The 25,371-nt window shown below is 43.1% G+C and overlaps 1 protein-coding gene across 2 annotated transcripts; it reads left to right on the forward strand.

Moving 5' to 3' along the window:
- The first annotated feature begins 183 nt into the window (after positions 1 to 183).
- Positions 184 to 23,820, forward strand: morc2 (MORC family CW-type zinc finger 2). 2 transcript variants are annotated; one of them, XM_062516342.1, is made up of 29 exons: positions 184 to 257; positions 644 to 760; positions 1,782 to 1,964; positions 2,420 to 2,473; positions 2,629 to 2,663; positions 2,932 to 3,000; positions 3,558 to 3,648; positions 3,777 to 3,885; positions 6,528 to 6,687; positions 7,141 to 7,252; positions 8,239 to 8,364; positions 8,491 to 8,570; positions 9,409 to 9,491; positions 9,818 to 9,903; positions 11,399 to 11,539; positions 12,484 to 12,531; positions 12,985 to 13,139; positions 14,159 to 14,287; positions 14,811 to 14,916; positions 15,234 to 15,366; positions 15,602 to 15,688; positions 16,373 to 16,666; positions 18,156 to 18,452; positions 18,885 to 18,942; positions 19,514 to 19,652; positions 20,457 to 20,633; positions 21,360 to 21,453; positions 22,211 to 22,399; positions 23,350 to 23,820. In XM_062516342.1, exons 3-29 carry the CDS (start codon positions 1,897 to 1,899, stop codon positions 23,416 to 23,418), a joined length of 3,189 nt encoding a protein of 1,062 aa, XP_062372326.1. In that variant the 5' UTR covers positions 184 to 257; positions 644 to 760; positions 1,782 to 1,896; the 3' UTR covers positions 23,419 to 23,820. The 2 variants fall into 2 exon arrangements, with proteins under 2 accessions (XP_062372326.1, XP_062372327.1); XM_062516343.1 differs by lacking the exon at positions 12,484 to 12,531.
- Positions 23,821 to 25,371: the final 1,551 nt, after the last annotated feature.

The raw sequence follows: 25,371 nt of genomic DNA on the forward strand, positions 1-25,371 counted from the left end.
GCAGTAATTACAACGACACATGGCCAAGGTCCATTTTACTAGTGGCAGTGGCAATGTAATGGCACTTTAGAAAACAATTTCCCGTTTTTTGAAATGGCAGGAGTACTGTCGAATCAAACTCGGTTAAATTAACTAGTTCCCAGCCTATTGGATATTTCAGCGATCGGAGGCGGGTTTTGGTATTTTCGTTCTCGTGTGTTTTGCGCAGGAGCCTGCAAGGAATGAAGAGCATTGGAGATTTTTCGCGGCCTTTGGAGGTACATTTGTGTCCCTAAGATAGCACTCTAAAAGGTCTCCACGCTTTTTTAGACAGACCACACTGTTAAAGTCCAACGGTAGACGCAAACTGGTATCAAAGCTTGGTCGTTTGTCTGACATTTCTTTATACAGGTGTTTATTAAAATAGCTGACTAGCATGTTAGCTAGATAGCTAGCTAATGTTAATGTTAATGTGTAATATGGACTACTAGCAAACGTGAGTTGGATAGATAGCGTTTCGGATTCTTAACATTTTATGATATACAATTGTACTTTACAATACATTTGCTTGTATTGCTGATCAGTCCTACTTGACAGATGCTGTCTAACTGTAACACTATGCAAAGCAGGAAAAATGATGAAGGCTTTATTCTGGTGTCTGTAGTGGAGGACTTCACGCTAAAGTTGTGGCCTTCGTGGTTACAAAACTAGGCCAGTGAGGACTCTCCAAACACCATACCTCCGAGTGGTGGCATGCAGAATAATTGACACCGTGAAAATAGTAAGTAGCCTGTACTTTTTATGGCTTGTGTTATGCTAGGAAGTTGCTAGCAAGTTTTGTGACTTGTGTTATGCTGCAATGTCTCAGCAACGTCAAGGGGAAATTACTCAATACAAATACTCAATACAATTAGTTAGGTCTCTAGTAGTTATTTTCTAACGCATTAAGCATGATATTACAGTTTATTTGATTATCATGTGAACTAGTGTCTGGGGGGCTTACTTATAATGTCGCTGTTGTTGCTCCACTTGCAGATGTGCAGATTCTCAATCCTGTCTGTAAATCTAGTTCGAATCTGATTATGATCTGAAGTTCAGTAAATGCATTTTTTTTCTGGCAGTATGTGTCAGTTAGAATCCAATTGCATCCTAAATGATGCTTGCTGAGTATACATCCACACACATGCTGCACCTGATAGATAACACCCGTATATCCCTGTGGCCTGAATCCTTAGTTCCTGTGCCTCAGTGCTACCTTCTGGTTAATGGTCACAATTCTCATAATGTGTTGTGTTCCACAGCTACAGCAAACCAAGCTACAGCATCCATGCTAGCTGATGTAAGAGATGAATACATCTGACATGTGTTCATCTATTTGCTTTCTTACCCCTATCATAGAAGTGAAGCTGATGTGAATTCAAGCCCTGTTTGTCCTCATTCATGGTCTCTCATGGTCTTGTGTCCTGGTATTTAGTTTCTAGTCTGTGTTCTCCATTGGATTGGCTGTTGGGATGCCAAATGCTATTCAGTGTTTACTGTTGACTCTTGTTTCTCATGCATCATCCATTAGTAGTTGTCTCTCACATGTATGACAGGAAGAACCAGCAAACAAAAATTCCTAGCAAAGCTGGGATAAAACATGATGTTATGAAGACATAATTTAAGACACAATTCCAAAGTTATCCCTTTACATATGCATGTTTCATTTGTTTACCTTTTGCCGTTGTTAGACAAGGATGAACATGGCATGAACAACCAATGTAATCTACCACACATTATGTTTGATCTTTCATTATTTGTAGGTAACTACGTCCTGTCTGCCCTCATGAGACTTTGACTGATAAGTTACCTCTCCAAACGAGAGAATTCAAGATCAGCAATCCAAGTGTGTCGAAACGGTTAGCCATCCAGTACACAATGGCGTATTCCCTGTACGGTAGCCTGAATCGCGCCCAACTCACCTTTGAGTACCTGCACACCAACTCGTAAGTCTGACTCTTGTCTCTGTCGTGGAGAGTTCCCGAGTGAAGTGTCAGTGTAACTTGTGACTGCACAGATTTGCAGGCATTTGCATATGTCATCCATCATCGCATAGCTCTGTGTCTATGCTAATATCCTGATCTACAGTAATAAAATCTCTATGTTGTGTTCTCAACGTTACATTTGAACTCTACGCCAAGTTTGCTTAAACTTAATTGCTTCAACGAGGTAATAACAAAGCAGCGTCTGTTGGAGCCTTTAAGTACATCTGTTTATGGCACAGACTGACATCATGTGACAAATAATCTTGACATAAGTGAACGATGGATTGAAGTACACAGTGTGATATAGATAGATAGATAGATAGATAGTTTGCGCAGCCCAAAGAAATACAGATAAAGAATGTCTTCAAAGGTATTACAGTTAAATACCTTATTTATTTGTCTACTTTGTTCTACAGTACAACCCATGAGTTCCTGTTTGGGGCCTTGGCCGAGCTTGTCGACAACTCAAGGTACAGTATTCAAAATGGTGAACTTCACTTATCGCCTGAGGCAGTGAATGTTGTTTCGTTGTGGTTAAACCTGAGTGATAGGTCAGTTCATCATATTTCTGCCATTTATGTCATAGCCTCTTATTAATCTCGTTTTCTGTCTTCCCGATATACAGGGATGCAAATGCGACAAGAATTGATATATACACAGGTAAAACAAACTTGTGATTCCATAATGTGAACATTTTGGCTCACTGCATAATAGCTGGTGTGGTATAGATGTCAAGTGATGTCAAGTAAACTTCTGTAACAACAGGATCTCTTCATTCTGCTACCCGCTTGAATGTGTGGTCACGATGTGGATGTAGTGTTTTTGTTTGGTGTGTGTACTGTATGTTTATTGTAGACAAATGTGTTGGTTAGTAGGCAAATGATCCGGTCACTCACCCTAACTGTCCTCCTGTTCCTTCTCCCCACAGAGAAGAGGCCCGAGTTGAGAGGAGGCTTCATGCTCTGCTTCTTAGACGATGGAACAGGAATGGAGCCAGGTGAAAAACAGTTCAAACCCTTCTGCTCCACGCTCAACATTAAACTAGCTTTCTTTCTTGCTACCTCCCTTGTAGACATGTCAGGTTTTTGGCTGAAAATGAAAATCTGGCAAGGTCCTATTTTCGCATTCAAATTAGGCTTTGCCAAACAGGTGTGGTTAACTTTTGGCAATGTTGCAGTAAATTTGCAGCAATGGCATATGCAAATTAGGCTTGTCACTAGAGGTTCACTGGAAATTTGCATTATTGACTAAGTTTGGTGGCAAATCACCGGTGAACGCATTTGCCACTAGTGGCAAACTTCTCATTGTTGCCAGAACTTTGCTGGAAGTTTCTCTTGTGGCCAACATTGACAACATTGACAAAATCTGCCGCAAACATTTCATTGTTGTAAGGGCTAGTAAAATGGCCTACATACAGTATACTGTATATCAGATGTTAACAGTGTTGCAAAAGTAAAGTCTTTCAAGCAAACATCATTTCGATGTTGTCCGTGTATCTCTGAAGGAGAGGACGACAGGAGTGTGATCACTTATTCCGTATGTTGCATGTTGCAGGCGAGGCCACTCATGTCATTCAGTTTGGGAAATCCAGCAAGAGGTTTCCTGAGTCCACACACATAGGCCAATATGGAAACGGCCTGAAATCGTAAGGAGAAAAAAAAGCATTTTGATTCCCCCACTCTCTATATTTCAGTGTGTTTTTATATATCATAGTTAGTCCTTATTAAACTGTTTTAGTGAGTGTGGCCTGACAGCGTTACCTTATTCTTACAGGGGTTCTATGCGGATGGGAAAAGATTTCATTCTTTTCACCAAGAAGGAGGACAAACTCACCTGTCTCTTTCTGTCCCGCACCTTTCACGAGGAGGAGGGCTTAGACGAGGTGAGCACTAGCGTTTCTGATTGCTCTTCCAGTGTTCAAATTCATGTGTTCTCTAACCTCTAGCCACTGCATGTGTTTGTCTTTGGATTTGTTTGTTGTTGTTGTTGTTGTTGGGTTTTTTTTTTTTTTTTTTCAGTTTAATCAGGTACAGTTGCTCAGAGCATTTTTAATTATTCATTTGTTGCTATGAGAGAGCAGTGCCATTGAGAGAAGCTGAGAGGAGAATAGTTGTGCAAAAGTGGTTTCTGTATTGAGGAACTGTTGTGTAAGTGGCATGTTTTTATCTTCCCATGATGTGGTGGTCTTTTCAAAAGTTGGCAATCGTTTATAGTAAATTAGGCTGTACAGAATCAAAGTCAGACTCATGGAAGCACTGGAGATCATTTTGTTAGAGGCAAAAACAAGAATTCCTTAAAATACAGCCCTGCCACTGGTACTCAATGCATTTTTACATCAAAGTGCGCCGGTACAATCTTTCATGTAAAACTACACAAAAATGAGCAGACGTACAACTTTTCCGGAAAGCTCCCTGGAGCATGTGAATTGGAATCAACCGCAAATTATTTGTTTGAGGGTATGTGGGTGTGAGGGTGTGTATGTGGGTGTGAGAAAGTGATAAGTGAGAATGACAGGCATTCATAGTTTTTTATTCAGCCAATGGTTGGTTAAATTAAGGACTTGATGAAGTGAGATGCAAGTCCTCACTTGCAAATTTATGTTCCCCCAGCTGCCGTTTTGCAAAACTAAAAACCCTCCACTGAGTGCGATTGTAAATTCACCTAGGCCTAATAGTTTGATGTTGTCTTGGAAGGTTACTTGTTCACCAGTTATTTCAGTTAGAATTATATTTTCAATGTGTCGTTGATGGTTAATGTTTTTATAACTAAAAGCCATTTGCTGAGGGAGTGCAGACCTTTCCAGGACAAATGCAGCCATTAAAGGAATACGCCACCCAAAAATGAAATTATGCCAGTCTCGGTCACCCCCAGAGTTAGAACAGTGAAAAAAAAACGGTTAAAATCCGTCCGGGCATTGTCCTACTTTGGGAGCAGCGTTTTTAGCTTTAGCTTAGCACAGTTGCTGTAAATGAAGGGTGTCAGTTAGCACGTCCTCCAAAAAAGTGACCGAGACATCTATTTTTTTTTCTAAATATATCTTGGGAGACGTGTGTTCAGAACAAGTACAAATCATAATGCAAAATCGAACGAGGCTATTACCTGGGCAGATATTTACTTGGAACTATATTCAGCCTCATCACAGGTGAAGCACCGCTAGTCTCACGCAGCACTTGAAAACTCCTAACTGCGACTGGAACTTCACGGAATGGGATTCAAGTGCTGCTGCATGAGAACCTTGTGCCTATCTAGCAGTGCTTCGCCTGTGATGAGGCCGAATATAGTTCCAAGTAAATATCTGCCTAGATAATAGCCTCGTTTGATTTTGCATTATGATGTGTACTCGTTTTTAACACATGGCTCCCAAGATATATTTAGAAAAAAATGTAGATGTCTCGGTCACTTTTTTTGAAGGACGTGCTAACTGACACCCTTCATTTACAGCAACTGTGCTAAGCTAAAGCTAAAAACGCTGCTCCCAAAGCAGGACAATGCCCGGACGGATTTTAACCTGTTTTTTTTCACTGTTTAAACTCTGGGGGTGACCGAGACTGGCTTAATTTCATTTTTGGGTGGCGTATTCCTTTAACAATTTGTCTGAAAGTGCTGCTCAGTGATGAGTGTTCAATTATCTTTTTCTTTGGAGCATATAGGTCATTCTTCTTGATTATCAGTGTGAAAAACAAGCCAGAACAAATAATAGGCTTCCAGGCGGAGATCGCACACCCATCATGTTAGTTGGCTTCACAGATGGCAGCAATACACTGTCTCTGTGCATGTTAAATTCTTTAAAAGCAATCAGTAATTTGTATTAGTCAGCAGGTAATAATTGAACACTGAATGTGTTAAAGAGGAACAATGCAGGATTGGCGATTTCATCTCTGGTTTCGGTTTCGTTTTTCGTTTTCGCTCGTTTTATGCTTGCATATTTCTCTGCAGAGCTTCCCCGACAGCTTTAACGTGTATATTTACACATATATAGGCAGGCTATATATAAATATATAAATTGCAAGCGTGGTTCTTCTTGTTCCTTACGCGTCTCTGACTTCCAGATGTAAACAGCAGACGATCGTTCATCAGAAAGTTGCAAGGTTGTAATAGCGGATAGGGACACTAGGGGCGGGAGGAAATGTGACTGTTTTCGATAAAACTGGTCAGTCAAGCAAAACAACGATTTCTAAGCGATTTTATGACTATGAAAAAGTTGCATAGGGTCTCTTTAAGAAAAAAAAATGTATCTTGCGTGTATGGCTTTGGCTATGACTGTTTTGGCTGCACGCATGAAGGCTGACGTGAGCGTTTTCTTTTCTCTGCTTGAGGTGCTACTCAAAAAAAAAATATCAAGGTCAGCAGGTTTGGAAATGGAAACAAATGTGTGAAAGTGTTATTAATACTTCAGCGAGCAGCTGCCACTCCAATTATCTCTGGGTCATGTCGGCCCACTGAAAGTTTAACCCAGGCAAGTGACTGCATTATTTCTAGAACAGTAATTCTCTTTCATGATGAAATATTGATTGTCCTTCTCAGGTGATTGTTCCTTTGCCAAGTTGGAATGCCAAGACAAGGCAGCCGTTCACTCAAGATCCAGAGAAGTTTGCAATTGAAACGGAACTCATCTACAAATACTCGCCATTTAAAACAGAAGAGCAACTCTTCAATCAGTTCAAGAAAATCGAGGGAAACAGCGGTAAGTCACGGATGGCATTTGTGTGCGCCTCTATTGTTATTCCTGCCCTGGCTGGGCCACGACATTGAAAGCTTTTGCGTAGATTGACATCCAGTCCAGACATTTTGAGCTTGGTTTCAAGCTTGACTCTTGCCCTTTTGAACCCAGATAACTCCCGATGTGCTGGTTGGCATGTCTTGCATGGCAGCCTCCGCCATCAATGTTTGAATGTGAGGCATTTCTCTGTAAGGTGCTTTGGGTGCTGTGTGTGTGTGTGCGTGTGTGTGTGTGTGTGCGTGTGCGTGTGCGTGTGCGTGTGCGTGTGCGCGTGCGCGTACGTATATACAGTATGCACACATACTATATAAATGATATACAGTATATACTATATAATAAATGCTGTCCCTAAGCCTTGCTGAACGGAAATATTGCATACTCGTTTTAACTTGTAATCATGACTCTTTCTCCTGGTAGGTACACTGGTTGTGATTTATAACTTAAAGTTAATGGACACTGGCGAGACCGAGCTGGACGTCCAGACAGACCATCAGGATATAATCATGGCGGGTGTCCCTTCAGAGGGAGTGTGAGTAGTATGGTTCACAAAGACTGTTCTTCAACCTTAACCTTTTAATTGTACAGTGTCCTTGGGTGACTTGAAAGGCGCTTATAAATAAAATGAAATTCATTATTATTTTTATTAGTATTAAAGGAGAAATCTGGCAATTTTTCACATCCATCTCCGTATCTGGAGATCACCGGGTACTGGTGTGAAAAAAAAAGGAACATGATTAACAGCATCTTAACATTTCCCTTACTATTTGGTACTGCTTCTTTTTTGTTAACGTAAGCTCAGTTTAGAGTGACTGAAAGCAGCCAGGCAGCTACAGAGCTACTCTCTGGGGGCATGAACATGGGGGCTCTCGAACATGCCCCCAGAGTGTAGCGCTGTAGCTGGGGGCATGAACACGGGGGCTCTCGAACATGCCCCCAGAGTGTAGCACTGTAGCTGGGGGCATGAACATGGGGGCTCACGAACATGCCCCCAGAGTGTAGCACTATAGCTGCTGGCTGTAGCAACTCAAGCTGGGTTGTTTTCGAGGGGTTTTGTTTACCGACAGAACCCGGCGACTTCGAGAAACGGAGAGCATTCTAATGCATTGCCAAATTTCCTCTTTAACATTGCTGTTTTTCCAATGAATACAGCCGCGACCTTTTCCTGCTGATTCAAAATGCAACCTTGTGGTTAACACTTCGAAATGACCAGGGCCAGCTGAAAGACATTAGCGTCGAGATGACGTTTGTTCCCTTGTGCAGTATGAAAGAGTTAGCAAATTACAAATCGCCACTTTATGGCATTTAACAATAAGATCGCTCTCTACTCCTACTATTATGTGGACATGTTCTAAATATTGCGGTAATAATATCGGTCATCCCGGACCAGATATTATTAATATTATCAGCAATATTATTATGTGTAATAATATTGAATTGGCAAAACTTGCTGTTTTTGTTTTTGTTTATACTTTTGTGTATGTGTCGTCGTCCCCCCCCCCCCCCCCCCCCCCCCAGGAAGCCCGAGCGCCGGTCTTTCCGGGCGTACGCTGCTGTCCTGTACATTGATCCCAGGATGAGGATCTTCATCCAGGGACACAAAGTCCGAACCAAGAGGCTGTCCTGCTGCCTCTATAACCCTAGGTAAATACACGCACACACACACGTACGTGCTCCTTACATAATGCTTATTTATTGATGCCTTTATCAGATCATCTTACATGCTGGTTTTATTGTGCGTGTGTGTGTGTTTGTTTATTTGGGCTGTAGAGTGTACAAATACACATCAACGCGTTTCAAGACCCGTGCAGAGCAAGAGGTTAAGAAGTCTGATCATCTGGCTAAGATTGGTAGGCCATCCTCTTATATCTGTTCAAGAAGAATTGGAAAAGATTAGAACGATAAGACATGTGAGGCCATGAACCGCCATGACAGCCATTCACCACTTTAACAGTTAACTCTGGTGGTGGGGCAGCCGTGGTGTACTGGTTAGCGCATCAGGCTTGTAACCGGAGGGTTGCCGGTTCGATCCCCGACCAGTCCACCACGGCTGAAGTGCCCTTGAGCAAGGCACCTAACCCCTCACTGCTCCCCGAGCGCTGCTGGTTGGGCAGGCAGCTCATTGCTCTGGGTTGTGTGATTCACCTCACTGTGTGTTCACTGTGTGCTGTGTGTTCACTAATTCGGTTAAATTGGGTTAAATGCAGAGAACTGAATTTCCCTCACGGGATCAAAAAATTATATATTCTATTCTATTCTATTCTATTCTCTTCTTAAGATTACCCGTACTATTTGGTAATGATTCCTTTTTGTTAACTTAAGGTCAGTTTAGAGTGACTTTAAACAAAGGTAGATAAGATAGTGACTACATGTAACAGTAGGTTTCTGTTTCTGTTTGTTATGTGATTGTATGTAAATGTTTCTGTACTTGTTGCCTGTAGTTTTTATGTAGAATATACTGTGTCTTGATTTTTGTGGGGGTTTTCTCTTCTTTAAAAGTACCACATAATTTCTGTCAGTTCTAAAAATGAGCTGACAGATATTAGCATATCCATGATTAGCTTCATTTAAAGACAAGGTCTTGGTTAGTGGCGTTTTTACCCAAACTCTGCAAGGTATGAATGCTAGCACTTCCATACAGCTCTTATCTACAATGGCCCCTCTGTGTCTCTTTTTCTCTCCCCTCAGCTGAAGAGAAGGCCAGAGAAGCGGAGAGTAAAGCCCGGGCCTTGGAGGCCAAGCTGGGCAATGACCTGTCCAGAGATGCGCGGGTAATGCCACCAGCAGGCTCCCAGTCCGACCTGTCGAGCAAACAAACCAGAAAACAATGGGTGCCTCTCAACATCTCTCCTCGATCCTCGAGGGGCATTCCTACTGATCAATAACTAACACTGGATAGACTATCCCATTGTTGCTGCCCCATCATTCTTTATGTAGATCAGTGAGGACGAGGATCGAGGAAGGAAGGGAGGATAGATAAAAAGACAAATGAGGGAGGCCCTCAGTGTTGATCAGCTGACTACCCCATAACCCCATATGAGAGGCACCCATAGGCACCGATGTGATTTACGAACGTGTTGTTGTTCTCTTCCTGTAGGCAACGTTACGCAAGGCCCAGGACGCAGCTGCGGGCATTCGAGCTGAGGCCGATACGAAGCGCGCCATCCACGCATCCAAACAGAGGTAGCGCTAGTCGTTAACGTGTTGCATCGGTAGAATACTAGAATACACTTTCATAAGTTTTCCAAATGGATATGTCATGCACAAATTGGGTTCTAACTGAATTCTGAGTAGTTCCGAGATATTCAGCTTCAAAGTTTTAGAATTCCATAGAGTTGTATTGATAAGTGGAACACTACTCTTTTGATATAATGTCCAAAAATGCAAACAACTTCAAGAAACACCTCACCTTACCTTATGGACTTGTCACAGAATAAGAATATGTCAAATACTCAATTATAATTCTTAGGGGACGAAAAGTATAGATTTGTCATATATGCAGGCCAGGGGAAGATTATATCTGTCAAGAACAACCATCACATATATTCTCCTAAGCCACATCTGCCCCAACAAAGCTAGCCCTAAGTGCTGTTGCTAAGAGCCGTTGGCGTGCTGTTTGAAGAGGAAGTACATCCCCCAGGAAGGCTGCTTTATCTAAAACCATAAATTCTATGGCCTTAGCCTTGAAGACCTCCGTTATGAAAAGCTTTTTTGTGAAGTCAAACATGTTTGATATGCCACTAGGATGGAAATATACTGTATTTGGCAACACAGTAAAGGGCTAAACTTGTGTGGGGTTTCAGTTCAGCACAGAGTCCGTACATGTGCTTGTATTTCACACTTACAGGGAACAGAGACTTAGAGGCTATTGGTATGCAACTGGCTAATGCTCAAGCGATCACATTTCAGTTCCTTGTCCCAGTTTTGAATGCCTAGGTTAAAGCTTTGGTTTAACTTTGCTTTCCACTCATTGTCTTCTTTAACAGGTTATCATTAAAGGGACACTTCACCGATTAGCATTAAGCTTCGTATCTTTAGAAAACCAGGCATGTTTTTGAATGTTCGTGCATCATTTCCTCAGTTTGCCTTGAGATGGGCGAAATACAGATTTCAATGTTGGACTTCCTGCTTTCAATGATGTAAAAGTCATCATTTTACATCATTGAAAACAGGAAGTTTTATTCATGGGTTTCATTGAAATCCGTATTTCTCCCATCTCCCAAACTGAGGGAATGATGCACGACCATTCAAAAACATGACTGGTTTTCTAAAGATACGAAGCTTAATGCTAATCGGTGAAGTGTCCCTTTAAGCCAGGCCACAGGTTTTTATTACATTTATTTACATCTTACCTGTATAGTTACATATCACCTATCCATGGGCTCTCAGACTGACAGTTGAAACTGAGAGATTTTTTTGAAAACTTTATTTAAAAGTTTTCCATAACACAATATGATCAAACCAGAAATCACACCCAGATTAGAAGGAACATACTGTACATGTATACAGACAGAATGACAATACAGGCACAAACACGTTAAGAAAAAACAAAGAAGAGTTAGATGTATTTTTGAACACACTTTTTGCCTAAATAAATGTCTGTCCACTCTGTATTTGTTTGCAGCTGACGTCTATTTTGTTGTGTGTGTGTGTGTGTGTGTGTTTGTGTGGTTACTAGAGCCCTGAAGGAACCCAAAGAGCTGAACTTCATCTTTGGGGTGAACATCGAGCGACGAGACCAGGACGGCATGTTTGTATATAACTGCAGTCGCCTCATCAAAATGTACGAAAAGGCGGGACCGCAGCTTGAAGGAGGCATGTGAGTATGGGCCTTGCACTCTGAGTGTAGAAATAAAAGCATACTAAAATAAGTGCATACTATCACAGTGTTGCCAACAGTATAATGCTTTACACATGTTCTGGCTCCAAACTAGTTGGCCAGTGGGTTACATTTCTTGTCACTAGAATCACTTTTTTTCCTTTCGCTAAAAAAAAGTGGTGTGTGTGTGTGTGTGTGTGAATCTATTACATCCGAGTGAGAGATTTATCCAGGATGTCAGTAAACTATGACTGCTGCTAGTGCTTTATACGTATACTTAAGCAAGAGTTTCAACGCTCATTCAGCCAACCAAGGGGAGAGCATGTAATGACTCATTCAGACCGCTGACGTGGCGTGTGTTTCCCGTCGGTGTCCTGTCTGTGGCTGCTGCATCGTGTTTGATGTGATTCATACCAGAAACTGTCTCTGCAACTCTGTTGTGGCCAGTCTGACTACAAAAAACACCTCTTCGCTGTCTTCTTTTGGCTGGAAAACGCTTCCAACACGCTTGCTTGTCGTGTGAAAAAGACGCGTCGGTCCTGTTTCTAGCGGGCACGCGTCTTAAGAGGTGCGTGTCACGCAGGCAGTGTGCACAATCTAAGCTGCTGGCATGGCCGCCGAAATGGAAACGGACAGGTGACGCAGCTGACACGCAGTCGCCACACATCTGGTGTGAATCGGTCATCATCGGCACCTTCACTTTCATCTTGACCTCTCTCTCTCTCACTTTATCTTTTCCTTTTTCTTTCTCTTCCTCTCTCTCTCTCTTGCTTTCTCTCGCGTGCGCAACAGACCAGCCCCCTTCATTTGCATGCGGAAATTGAAACCTCAACAAGGCGACTGGCTAAAATTTGCGGTTAAATCCGGTTAGCATCATGACCACGCTGCGCAACTTTTCTGTTCAAATTCTGTTGTTTAGGCTTCTCTCTTTCCAATATCTCCAGGCTTCAACCAGTGTTGCTGACAGCTGAACCAGAAAGAGGCAGACAGAGGTAGCGCTGTTGGAGAGAAGGAGGACAGCAACTTAACATGTTGTGGGAGAGCAGTTATTGCTGAGGGAACGGCTGAGATGGACAGCCAAACACAGACAAATGTAGACTTGTAGGGTAGATGTACAAAAGAACCATTTCAGGAAAACGGGTGACATTTCAACCAGGGCATCAGCAAGCATAGAGACACGGAGACAAACATCATACTGCACAGTGTGAAGTAGGCCTAATGCAATAGTAGCAGTTAATGTCTGCATAATGTGTGACATGAATAAACGATAACAAATACAGTATTTTATTTATTTTTCTGTTTTGTTCCCACATTAATAGTTTGCCTGTTGTGAAATGAAACCATATTTATACACATAAACACCCCCCCGCATATACAGTAGAACCAACTGCTGTGGGAGGTACTTGTTGACCGTGATTGATTCGAGGCTCTTTGGGCTGTTCCAGGGCGTGCGGTGGTGTAGTAGGCGTCGTGGACGTGCCCTATCTAGTCCTGGAGCCGACCCACAACAAGCAAGACTTTGCCGACGCCAAGGAGTACAGGCAGCTCCTGAGGGCCATGGGCGAGCACCTCGCTCAGTACTGGAAAGACATTTCCATAGGTGAGAGACGCCTCCTTTTCAACCACGTGTCAGCAGCAGAGGTGTGAAAGTCCAGCCTCAGAAAATAAAAGTCCTGCTGCATTTCTGGTCCAACCATTCACTCCGCTGACTCCAGTTAGCTCTTAAGCTCAAGATTAAGATCAGCTAATTAGTGAAATCACCTGTGCTCCTACCTGTGACAACAACATTACATAGTAGGGCTTTGGCTCTGATTTAACCACAGTAATGCCCCTCCACAACGGTTGGCGTTATTGTTTGGTTATCTTGTCAGTCTGTCAAGCACAAGAACTGTTGCCATAGCAACCATAGACTTTGAACAGGACCGTAGGCTACCAAGCAAGCACTTAGGCAAAGTCTTTGTCAGTCTATGGCAAGATCAGAATGTCAATGGATAATAATGTTCAAGTGTTCTCCATTTAACTCAAGAGATGTAAGTTATAAGCTTACTTATTTGCTGGGAAACAAACAAACTGATGAGTTACATTAGTCCTAGGTAGGTGCTATGATAAACATTAGCTAGGATAGGTAATGATGGTGTATTGCAGTTATTATTTCATGTTCTGATATGATATGCTTAACATTTTGACTTTTACAACTGATGAAAGCATGACAACTAAAACAACAAAATCGCTTTGCAATTGCTTGTTCAGAAATACTTACAGACCTGTGAATTTACAGTAATGTTACATACAGTATCATTATGATCTAGCTGCCCTAACGATGCTGTTACCAGTTTTAATACCTATTTACATTTGCGATCATGAACCATTTTATCTAACAACACCACTGGCATCTTTATATGCTGTATTGTTATGCAGTATAGCATCAAAATGAGTTTGAAGCTGTTATTTTGAGGTACAGTAGAAGAACTACAACCGGTTGTGTTAAACATTTTGCTTTCGGTCCTTGATAGCTCAGAAGGGCATCGTGAAGTTCTGGGACGAGTTTGGAGCTGTTATTTTGAGGGAGAAGAACCACAACCTGTTGTGTTAAACATTTTTCCTTTCGGTCCTTGACAGCTCAGAAGGGCATCGTGAAGTTCTGGGACGAGTTTGGCTACCTCTCGGCCAACTGGAGCGCACCGCCAGCCGCTGAAATGCGCTACAGACGACGCAGAGCCATGGAGATCCCCGTCACCATCCAGTGCGGTGAGCTGACCAACAAACACTGGGGGCCCTCATTTGCTTTTCTACACCGTGCAGTCAGTGCGCACGGTTACCATGCTGTGGACATCTGGAAACAGGCAGTGATGCCAATATTTGCTAATGTATTGATATGTTGCATAGCGATATGAGGTAAAAATCAATGGAGTAATTTGTCGGGTTCTTTTATTATTGAACCTCTACAGAAACATAACAGAGGTGACTGGTCCGTCATCAATGATTTTTAGAAGTTTTGGAAAAGGTGTTACTTTAAAGTTTAAACAAATTTATGTATTGAGAAGTTCCTTTTCTTTACTTTGTTCCACCAGTGCTTGTTTGTAGCTCGGTCTTGCGTGGTATTGAATTAGCTAAATGTTTTCCCCAGTTCATTTAATTAACATTAGTTTGTTTGTGTCAGATTTAATGCATTGCATTGCGCATATTGTGTCAAACAAAGTATAAGCCACAGATGGATCTTATGGTCTATGCAGTCCTGGCAAAAGCTTACCCAGAATGCTCTGTGCCACAGATAAGTGTCTGAAGTGGCGGACACTGCCGTTCCAGATGGACGCCGTGGACAAGAGGTACCCCGACAGCTGGGTGTGCCTCATGAACCCTGATGGCACGCAAGACAGGTAACTCCACGACTGCCAGAGAACACCACCCGTGTGTGTGTGTGTGTGTGTGTGTGTGTGTGTGTGTGTGTGTGCAACCGTGTGTGTGTGTTAATGAAAGGGGCGAAAGGAGCCTTCATCGGCGTTTGTTTGTTAGTTATGGATGGATTTCGATGACCTTTTCAGGGAAGGTCTGTAATGACCCAAGGAAGAGACCATTACATTTTGGGAGTGATCCGTATCACCGTCTGGATACAGGAGGCGGTTATGCGTTCGCTTGGCGGAGGTTTCGTGCTTTTCTAGTTGTTTCATGTTCCGTGTTGCTTTCTGTTCCTCAGGTGCGACGCTCCTGAGCAGAAGCAGAATCTGCCGGTCGGTATTCTGAGGAGAGACGTGAAGAGCGCCGAGGAGAAGCAGAAGGAGCTGTCCGACAAGATCCGACAGCAACAGGAGAAACTGGAGTCTTTACAGGTAACCCGTCCATCTCTTTGTGTCACTGCAAGGAGACTTTAACTCGGATCCATATGAGATGGAGATTATGTGAAGCGAAACGCTGATTTTAAAAAGCAGTCATTTGGCCTTGTGATGTTGTACAGGTGTGCATGGGAGCTGGTTCAGTGTTGTGGGTGACAACAGACTGAAATCAAATGGGAAGTCAGATATTGAGAGGACAATCTGATGTGTGGCTTCTCTTTCCTCTCCTCAGAAAACCTCATCAGTAAAGTCTGCGGCTGATGTGAGACAGCTCCCTCTAGAGGTCAGCATGAAGCCTGCAGAGGAGCGCAATGCACAGGTGCACGAAACGGATTCCCTACATCACATGCTTATAGAGATGGGTCCTCAGTAGGAAACATGGCTATATATACAGTCTTGGTTTAATTCAGCTATTTAGTTTAGAAATGTAAAAAAATGTGGTTCTGACAATGACACTTTATGACTTGTCTGAGGAAATCTATGGAAGAAATTTCCCTGTAGAACCTTTTTATCTTTAAGGCTACTGGCATTTATCATCCCTTTGCCTCTCTTTCTGCTGCAGCTCTGTAGATGGTGTTGGTGAAGAGATTGTGGTAGTGTTGCGCGATGCTCCGATACTAGATAGATATCACGATACATGTTCGTAATCTGTCAAAGAAAATAATAAGTTCCACGTTCTCTCATCTAGGCCTATATTCTATTACCTATTTTCATGATGTTAAAAGTTGTTTGCCACAGTATTGTTTCAGCATTGACGTCGATACTTTGGCATTGTATTTTATCAAAATAATTTTGGTATTGTGCCAACACACTACACTTAAAATGCGATAGTGTGAGCCAATTTAACTACATATTTTACGTTGCAAATACTGTTTTTTGTCAGTGTGCCACCATAGAAAGTCTACTGTACGTTCCACCTGTGGTACCTGTACAACAGTTGGAGAACCACTGCACTAGACTGTAGGTATGTAAATGCTTTGAACCTTTTTCGTCCTCTCCACAGGGAACCCGTTCGTCTCAGCGCTCCGCCGCTGCTCGCCCCCGCCCTCGCTCTCCGCCCCTTCCCGCCGTGGTCCAGAGAGCTGCCGCCGCTGCCAAGCCGTCCCCGTCGCCGCGGCCCACGCGGGCACCCGCGCCACCCCCGGCCAGAGCCAAGCCTTCGCCGCCGCCGCCGACGCCACCACCGCCCGTCAAGTCATCGCCCAGGGCCGCCGCCAGGGCTCCCCCCAAACCCGCGGCCCCCACCCCCAGTCCGTCCTCCAGAGCCGCCTCTCGGAGGACCACGCGGGTGCCAGCGGTAAGCGAGCACGCCGCACTGGGAGCTTTCATACTGTCTAAGGTCCAGGTGAACCTTTATTATCCCACAAGAGGACGTTTATGTGGTCGTAACACGTCTCATCACAGCACATGGTATTCAAGGATAAGGATAAAGACAAAGCACACAGTAACTTTTTGCACTTTTAAGGAGATGCTCTTTATGGTCATTATACACAGTACAATGAGGTTTAAAGACTTTCAACAGGTTTATTTCTAGGCTTGTTCTGCTAGAAAACTGTGCCCAAATCCTTATAAGAAGGTGTTACCACACAGCAGCCATCTTGGATTCACCACTTTGTACATGTTCTCCTATATGTAATATATGGAGCCCTGGCTTTGCCAACAACATGATTTCGCTGCTGTCGAGTGGAAGCCTTGTATCACCAAATCCATTCATTTTCAGGAAATTTGGAGATATTAGGTTTCCACCCAAGATTTGTTCATTATTCCTTTCAGCGCTCCACATACAGATTACGGTATGTGCAAATATGAGTGTGCCGTCACTGTTTTTCAGTATATTTTTGGGGCTTTTTGTCGTTATTTGGGTAGGACAGTGAAGTGTGACAGGAAGTAAGTTCTGGAGAGAGATGGGGTGGGATCGGGAAATGACCGCAGGTCGGATTCGAACTTGGACCTGAACATGGTGTGGACACTGTAGCCAGTTGCACCACAGTGCCTCCCTGCACTGAAATTTTTAACTGACAAGCATTCGATAAACAATGGATTTTATTGAACGGGCCGACACAAATAGAACTGAATCCGCTAGTCGACACGGCAACGCTGGCGGTTTGACGCTGGTGTGTGAGGTTGTATCTAATTTGCTTTGGACAATAGGCGTCTGCTAAATAACCATAGCCATAACGGAATGCAGTGTGGAAAGCCGAATCCTCTGCTCTCATATCGCCGCCTGTGTGGAGGCCTCTTCTGGTTTTTGTCCTCTTGTGAGGTCTCAGATCATACTCTCTGATAAGCATTATGCAACTTGATCTTAATTTTCAGCACCTTTTGTGATGGTGTCAGAGTTGTATAACAGTGATTAACTTTGACAGGCAGTGTGATAATGACACATACTGTGAGATAATCTCTACTGAAGAAAAAAAAGGAACAGCCACTTAGTACATGCTTGTACCTGTTCTGACAGTTTGTTGGCACCAAACCTTGTTTATGAAGTGATGAAACTTCTCCTTTAAGGCAATAGATGACAATAGATGAAATTGTGAATTGATTGCTAATAGCTGACACTACTTACTTCATATTACAGAATCCAGATATGATATTGTAATTGGTTAGTGGTTATTTGGAGAGTGGAGACACACACACACACACACACACACACACACACACACACACACACACACACACACACACACACACACACACATTAAAGCTGCACTCGTAGGTAACGTAAGGCAATAAGTGACTTCAGTATGAACAGATAACTGAGCTTTGCTGTTGTTTTTCCGCTTTAGTCATCATCAGCCAAGTCCCCCATCAGAACCCCGGTTAGAACAGCACCAAAACGAGGCGCCGCACAAAAGAGCCGAGTACAGCAGGAAGAAGAGGAGGAGGAGGAGGAGGAGGAGGAAGAAGAAGAGGAAGAGGAAGAGGAAGAAGAAGAGGAGGAGGAGGATGATGAAGAACAGGATGAGGAAGAAGAGGAAGAGCCAGTCCCCAAGAAAACCAAAATGGCTGCTCCAGTACAAAGAGGAACCAAAGCTGTGGAGAACAAGAAAATACAGAGCAAAAAAGGGAGCAGTGAAATGGAGGTAAAACCAACACACACACACACACACACACACACACACACACACACACACACACACACACAGAACAAAATATGAATTTGAAATCTGATAAGCCTCCTTGAGTTGAGTATGTTTCACGCTCAACAATAAAGCCAGACCACAGTAACCATAACTGCCGTTACGGCATTCTTTGTACCCAAGCTGGATTGGCTTGTGGTTTTGAGTGAGAAGAAGATGCCTGGTTGAGTAAAAAAAAAGTGATTCCATTTTTCCAGTTTTGTCGTATGGGGTCATTAGCTGAAGAGATCTAGTTCAGCACACATTAATTCCACTCTGCCTGCGTTGAATGTGTCAAATGACTGGAAAGCCTGAATGAATGAATGAATGAATGAATGAATGTGAGCTCTATCCTCCAGGAGCTAACTAACGTAAGTGGATGTGTGTTTTGTCCAGGTCAACAGCAGTCTTGCCGATGAGGGTGTGAAAACAAGTGTAAAAGATGCTCAGAAAGGTATGGAAATAACAGTGTGTCATCTTCGTATAAGTTTTACAATTAACAGATAATTCCGCCAATTGTCTTTTTTTACCTCACAGATCTCTCGATCTCTCTTGTTTCTCGAGGTCACTGAGTACGATGGATATGGGGGGGGAACTAAAACAGGCTGTTCTACCTAGCTCGACTTGCTGCAGCCAACAGCTAGATCTACCAGGCCACTACAGTGCTGCACTCTGGGGGCATGAACACAGGGGGCTTATGAACACGCCCCCAGAGCAGAGTAACAGTGTAACTGCCTGGCGGCTCTAACTGTTGGCTGCAGCAATTCGAGCTAGGTAGAACCAATTGTTTTCATTTAGTTTCTTTTTTGTTTTTGTACAGACCGTACTCAGTGAATTATAAAATTCTCCAATATACTTTATAAATTATAAATATAAATTATATAAAAGAAATTCTTTTGGGTCAAAACCCATTGTGGCCCACCCCTGCACTGAATCATCTCGGAAGTGCATTAGGTTGGCATATAGTTATATTATCCATACATTTATGTCTGTATGTTTGTATGTGCGTGTGCTTGGTGCTGTAGATAAAGGCATGCTGGTGGAAGCCAAGGTGAATGGGGAGTGGTTCACTGGCCGAGTAACCGCTGTGGAGACGGGGAAAGACAGCGTCCGCTGGAAGGTCAAGTTTGACTACGTGCCCATGAGCACGCCAAAAGACCGATGGTAAGAACACACACATTTTAATACTTTTATTTGTGTTCACATTTTACAATGAATTTCATTGAACACAAACAATTTTAGACACCAGCATTGCAAACCCAGTAGCCTATGCCTCTGGTCTCAGTTCATGGGTACATAAAACAACGCCTTCTCCATATGTGGCGACTGCCAATTATCACAGAAATTGAGCAGAATTTTGCTAGAGCCTTTGCTCTTGGCTTAGAGAGACCAGCAATCTGCAAACCCCTGACTACTAGTCTGTGGACATTACCTAAGCTTCCAAATATACACGCCAACAGCTTACATTTGTACCCAAGCTGTACAACAATGTCTCCGAGTGGCTGATACTTTAAAAGCTTGGTGAGGTAGACATCCTCTAGACTGTAGTCAAATGCACAGCCTACTTCAATAATGGTTACTTATCTGCTGTCCTCATCAACAACATCTGGCCTTTTTGCAGCAAGATTTAAGTAAGAACACACACACACACAAACACACACACACACATCGTCGGTCCATCTGTGTGTGATGGTGTTTTAAGCCCCTAATGTCGCCATCCAGGCATTGCTACATGGAAGACACAAGGTTTAGGGTTAAAGTTTGTGTTAGGTGCCTTGAAGTCAACATTCGCAGCGCTGTCTTGAAGTCAACGGTGGGGGCTTAAAACACTATTGAGCGACAGACAGACTCACACACACACACAGACGGACAGACATATAAGCAACTCTTTCACACTGTTTTTTAGCAAGGATGGTCAGACGTGTGGTGTTTTCAGCAGACATGGTATATGGTGTTCTTGTCCATCAGGGTATTTAAAGGAGGTGATGACGTGCGTCTCATGCGGCCCGCTTCGCCGGAGTCTCAAAGCCCCGACACCAATCAGGGCCCCGTGCGCTCACAGACTCCTCCCACCGCTGCCGAGCCCGACACCACCCAGAGCGGACCCAGCAAGGAGACCACCGAGGGCCTGGTCGGCATGATGAGGTGGGTACCTGGCCCAACACAACCACACAAGACCTGCGCCTACTTCAGCTGTTCTAAAAGTCACCGGAATGTACGGCCTGAGTGGTTTCGTTTTGAAACTAGCGCATCTTCATCCACACGAGGGCTTTCCAGCTGTGTCTATACTTTCGTTTTGAAACTAGCGGGTCTTCCTCCACGCGAGCGTCCATACTGTCCATACTTTGCGTCTGAGAATGCATTTGTGATGGAAGGATGACCGTTACTGATTAAGACCCAATGAGGAGGCGAACGTGTTTGCTGCACACTTTTCATTTACATCAGTAGAGTGGACGTAGCCCTTCACTGGGCCTATTTAGTAGTCTACGCTCTTAAAATGAATGTGTTGTTCCTATTTGGACATAGACATATGTTAAAAAAAAAACAAGCACACGTTGGGTTGTTTTCAATGCAAGTTGTGTTATTTTCAACACATATTGTGTAACAAATAATGAAAAAGACCACAAACTGTGGTGTTATCTGCTATCTGGACACAGAGATGTGTTAAAAACAACGCAAGTTATGTTGCTTTCAACGCAAGTTGTGTTATTTCCAACACATATTTTGTTAAAAAAAAAAAAAAAAAGGAAACGACACAAACTGTGCCTGTGCCTGAGATGCGTTGAATTTCATTGATTTTAACACGTTCGTTTTAAGAGTGTATATACTAGCACATACATCTGTGTTTGACTCATCCTTCCTGTTGTACAGGACGTTGCTTCGGTACTTTTTCCCTCCTGATTTCCGAATCCCGAAGGATTCACTGAACAACATGACGGCAGAAGACCTGGTGGCGTTCCCCATTGTGAGTACGGCTCTGCCACACACAAGAAGCGCCCTTCTTACACATACACACACACACACACACACACACACACACACACAAGAAGCACCCTTCACACACACACACACACACACACACACACACACACACACACACACACACACACACACACACACACACACACAAGAAGCACCCTTCACACACACACACACACACACACACACACACACACACACACACACACACACACACACACACACACACACAAGAAGCACCCTTCACACACACACACACACACACACACACACACACACACACACAAGAAGCACCCTTCACACACACACACACACACACACACACACAAGAAGCACACTTCTTACACACACACACACACACACACACACAAGAAGCACACTTCTTACACACACACAAGAAGCACCCTTCTTAAACACACACACACACACACACACACACACACACACACATTCTACCACCACCCATGTGCATTCAGTCACAGTATTTACTTTTCTCACACACAGAAACAAACATGTGTGCACACACACACACACACAGACTCGCATGCGTCACTCAAGCACAATGTGATGTGTGTGTTCTTATTGTACTCTAACTTTTTTAAATTGTCCCTAGAATTGTTGAGCAAATCGCGTTAACTGTTTACCATGTTAGTCGCTTTGGTTAAAAAAAGCGTCGGCCAAATGTAATGTAATGTAATGTTAAAGGTAATGTAACATAAATGTGTGTGCTCTGCCCTCCACAGAAAGAGTATTTCCAGCAGTATGAGGCGGGCCTGCAGAGCCTGTGCAACTCGTACCAGAGCCGCGCGGAGTCCCGGGCCAAGGCCATCGAGGAGAAGAGCAGCGGGGCGGAGGCCAGGCTGGCCGAGACCGAGGACAAGCTCCGCAAGCTGCGCACCAACATCGTGGCCCTGCTGCAGAAGGTCCAGGAGGTGGGGAACACACACTTACACACTAACACACACACACTAACACACTAACACACTAACACACACACACACACACTCACTCACTCACTCACTCACTCACTAACACACACACTTACACACACACACACACACACACACACACACACACTAACACACACACACACACACACACTAACACACACACTAACACACACACTTGTCTGGGTCACCCAGACATTCAGGGCCCGAATTTAAATGACTGACAAAGAGCAAAGTCTTAAGTCTGACTTAAACTAATATAAAAACTAGCCAACATTTTATTTTAATAATTTAATACAGTTAATATGATGATAGTAATAGTTTGTGATTTGATACAGTAATTGTCATGTATTTGCCGCACGTGTTTGCAAAGTCAGTGTATAATACTCGGTTAATAGATGGGAAATCATGGTACTTTGATCATAGGTGTGTCAACATATGGCTCCTACACGGCATATGATCACTTAAGTTCATGCAAAAAAAAGAAAAAACTTGTTCTTAGACTGAGTTGACCCTTTGCTTATAATTTGAATAAGGGCCCATTCTGTTTCAGGTCTACCTGATTGGTTGATGACCTGCCATAAAGCTCGCAATAGTAGGGCCTTTAAAGATGCAGTAATGACTAGGAAAGAATGATGCATGTTTTGTTGCAATTTCATGTTTCTGTTCGACATCGTAGTAGTCCATCAAGTAGTTTGGAAATCTAAGTCTCTTAACCTTGGTTGTAGTAGTGTTATCATTTTGGGGTTTTGTTTGCTTAGTTCATACTTGCGTTAAATTTTAAAAACATGCCCTTGATGCGGATTGGTTGTGTTGATTTGAAAGTTTTTGTACAGTCACTCAATGATGAATCAGCAGATGTGATCACAGGATATTTGAATGATGATTTTTTCTTTTCCCCTCTCTGCCCCTCTCCTCCCCCTTCCCTCCCTAAGGACATTGAGATCAGCAGCGATGACGAGTTGGATGCATACATCGAGGATCTGGTCACCAAGGGGGAGTGAGGAGCTCGCTGTTGACCTGCCCTCATTTTCCGCATTCCGTTCGCCACTTTTATACGATCCATTGGTTCCGAGATTGTTTTTGTTTTTGTTTTTTTGTTTTGTCCCCGGTTGAGGATGGTGAGTGTGGCAGGAAAGCAGTTTTTTTTTTTTTTTTCTCTCTCTCTCTCCCCTTTAGCGAGACGTTTCACTTTTCTTGGATCTTTTAAAAATTCTTCTACAGGGCCCCTGATGCAAGAGACTGTAACTCTGTCCAAAAGATTATTTCCTCTTCATTTCAATGCTGTTATGGCACATACACAGTATGACTGTTCTCTGAGTCTGTTTTATATTTTTACGGTTTGTTTTAAACATGTATCATATGGCTGACATGGGACACACAATAAATCCTTTAAAACACGTGAATCGATGTTCATGCTGCTTTTCCGCTCAATACATTCAGTTGCAGTTCAGTTGGGGCAACGAGTTGACAGGATTCAGTAGTCCTTACTTAGTCGAGTGGTTTTGGATGAATTGAATTTGGAGTGCTTGAAATGAAACTTCAGTGTCTTATGTCTTATGGATTCATGTTATGAAATCCATTTATTTTTTGAGAACTTCTAGATGTCATCTCCTAGATTCAAACTAGGATATGAAGAAGCTGTGAATCAGAATAATTGTACCCATTTATTTCATGTCTGTGAATTCTCTAGATTCAGATTTAGGATTGAGAGGAAGACTTTCTAAGCACCTCTGCTTACTCCCAGGTGTGACCCTTTGTTTCTAGGTGTTCAGGAATGGGGGTCTCTCACACTTTCCCATTGTTGCTTATGGCTAAACACTACCTCATTAGCATAACATTTGGCCAGGTACAAGTCGGGGTCCTCGTGATTAACGACCGTCTAGGAGAATTAGCCCCTGTGATCTATATACATCTGCTCCACATTCATACAGAATTGGAACAGGAAGTCACACCCCATTTTGTAACATACTGTACTTAAGCTTGGGTTGTTTCCCTGTTTTAGTTAGAGATAGGGGTGAATCCTCTTGATGAAGCTCGTCTCTCTCCCTTGATGCGAATCATTGACTGAATAAAGCCTGTTCCCTGATTGCACATCGGTCTGGCTTGAGTTTTCAGATATTTGTGGTACTAAGAAAATTACCATCAGATATGACCAAAGAAGTTTTGAAGTTCACTTTATGTTCTGTGAATTCGCCCCAGGCTTTTTTTTTTTTTTTTAAAGACACCTCTCGTCCTACTTCATTGGCCGCATTACAAGTGTAAATGATTGCAGGTATATCTGTATCTACAAATATCTTTTTATCACTGCGCAAACTGTCCACAATAACAGCCCATCTCCTTAAGCTCTATTTCTCTAGGCAACCAAGTGGCAATCCAATTGTTCCCTCGCTCTGAGATGTTATCTGATTTTTCTGTCTCTTTTTGCCCATATGATGTGGACGTTTTTAGATTTATTTACTTGGGTTTAAAGTATATTTTATCAGAAACGGGTGACTGAGTGAATACAAGTGAACAACATCAGACCAAAGTTACATGGTGTTTCTGCTGGCAGTCAGTTATTTATGGTCTTTTGGGCCCCCACCTTCAACTTTATGGCAGCGCTGCCTGGAAGTAGCTAAGGTTAGTCAAGGGTTAGAGTAATGTGCTTTGTAGTCAACAGTGGCAGCGCTGCCTTGAGGATGACAGTGGAGGCCCAAAAGTTCAATCCAGTGCAGCCAGCCAGTGGCGATCCAGCTGTTACCTTTGCGCTGAGAACAGATTTATCTGTCTCTCTGACCGTGTGATGTGGATGTTTTGTAGACAGGTTTACTTGGATTTAAACTTTATAGTATCAGAATTAGTGGTGCAGCAAACATCAGACCAAAGTTAACTTTTATGCCGGTTTGTTGATAAAATCAACCATCCTTTTTACCCGATAGGGACCGCCATATTGCCTCCGACCACAGATGCGCTGC

The sequence above is a fragment of the Sardina pilchardus genome, chromosome 16, assembly GCF_963854185.1.
Source record: "Sardina pilchardus chromosome 16, fSarPil1.1, whole genome shotgun sequence".
NCBI classification, from domain to species: domain Eukaryota; kingdom Metazoa; phylum Chordata; class Actinopteri; order Clupeiformes; family Clupeidae; genus Sardina; species Sardina pilchardus.

Excerpts from the sequence above, each read along its gene's own strand:
- morc2 (XM_062516342.1), top strand. The coding sequence starts at position 1,897 with ATGGCGTATTCCCTGTACGGTAGCCTGAATCGCGCCCAACTCACCTTT. Across the intron at positions 8,365-8,490 it reads TGCTGCCTCTATAACCCTAG|AGTGTACAAATACACATCAA; the intron begins GTAAATACACGC and ends TTTGGGCTGTAG. Across the intron at positions 18,943-19,513 it reads TGTAAAAGATGCTCAGAAAG|ATAAAGGCATGCTGGTGGAA; the intron begins GTATGGAAATAA and ends TTGGTGCTGTAG.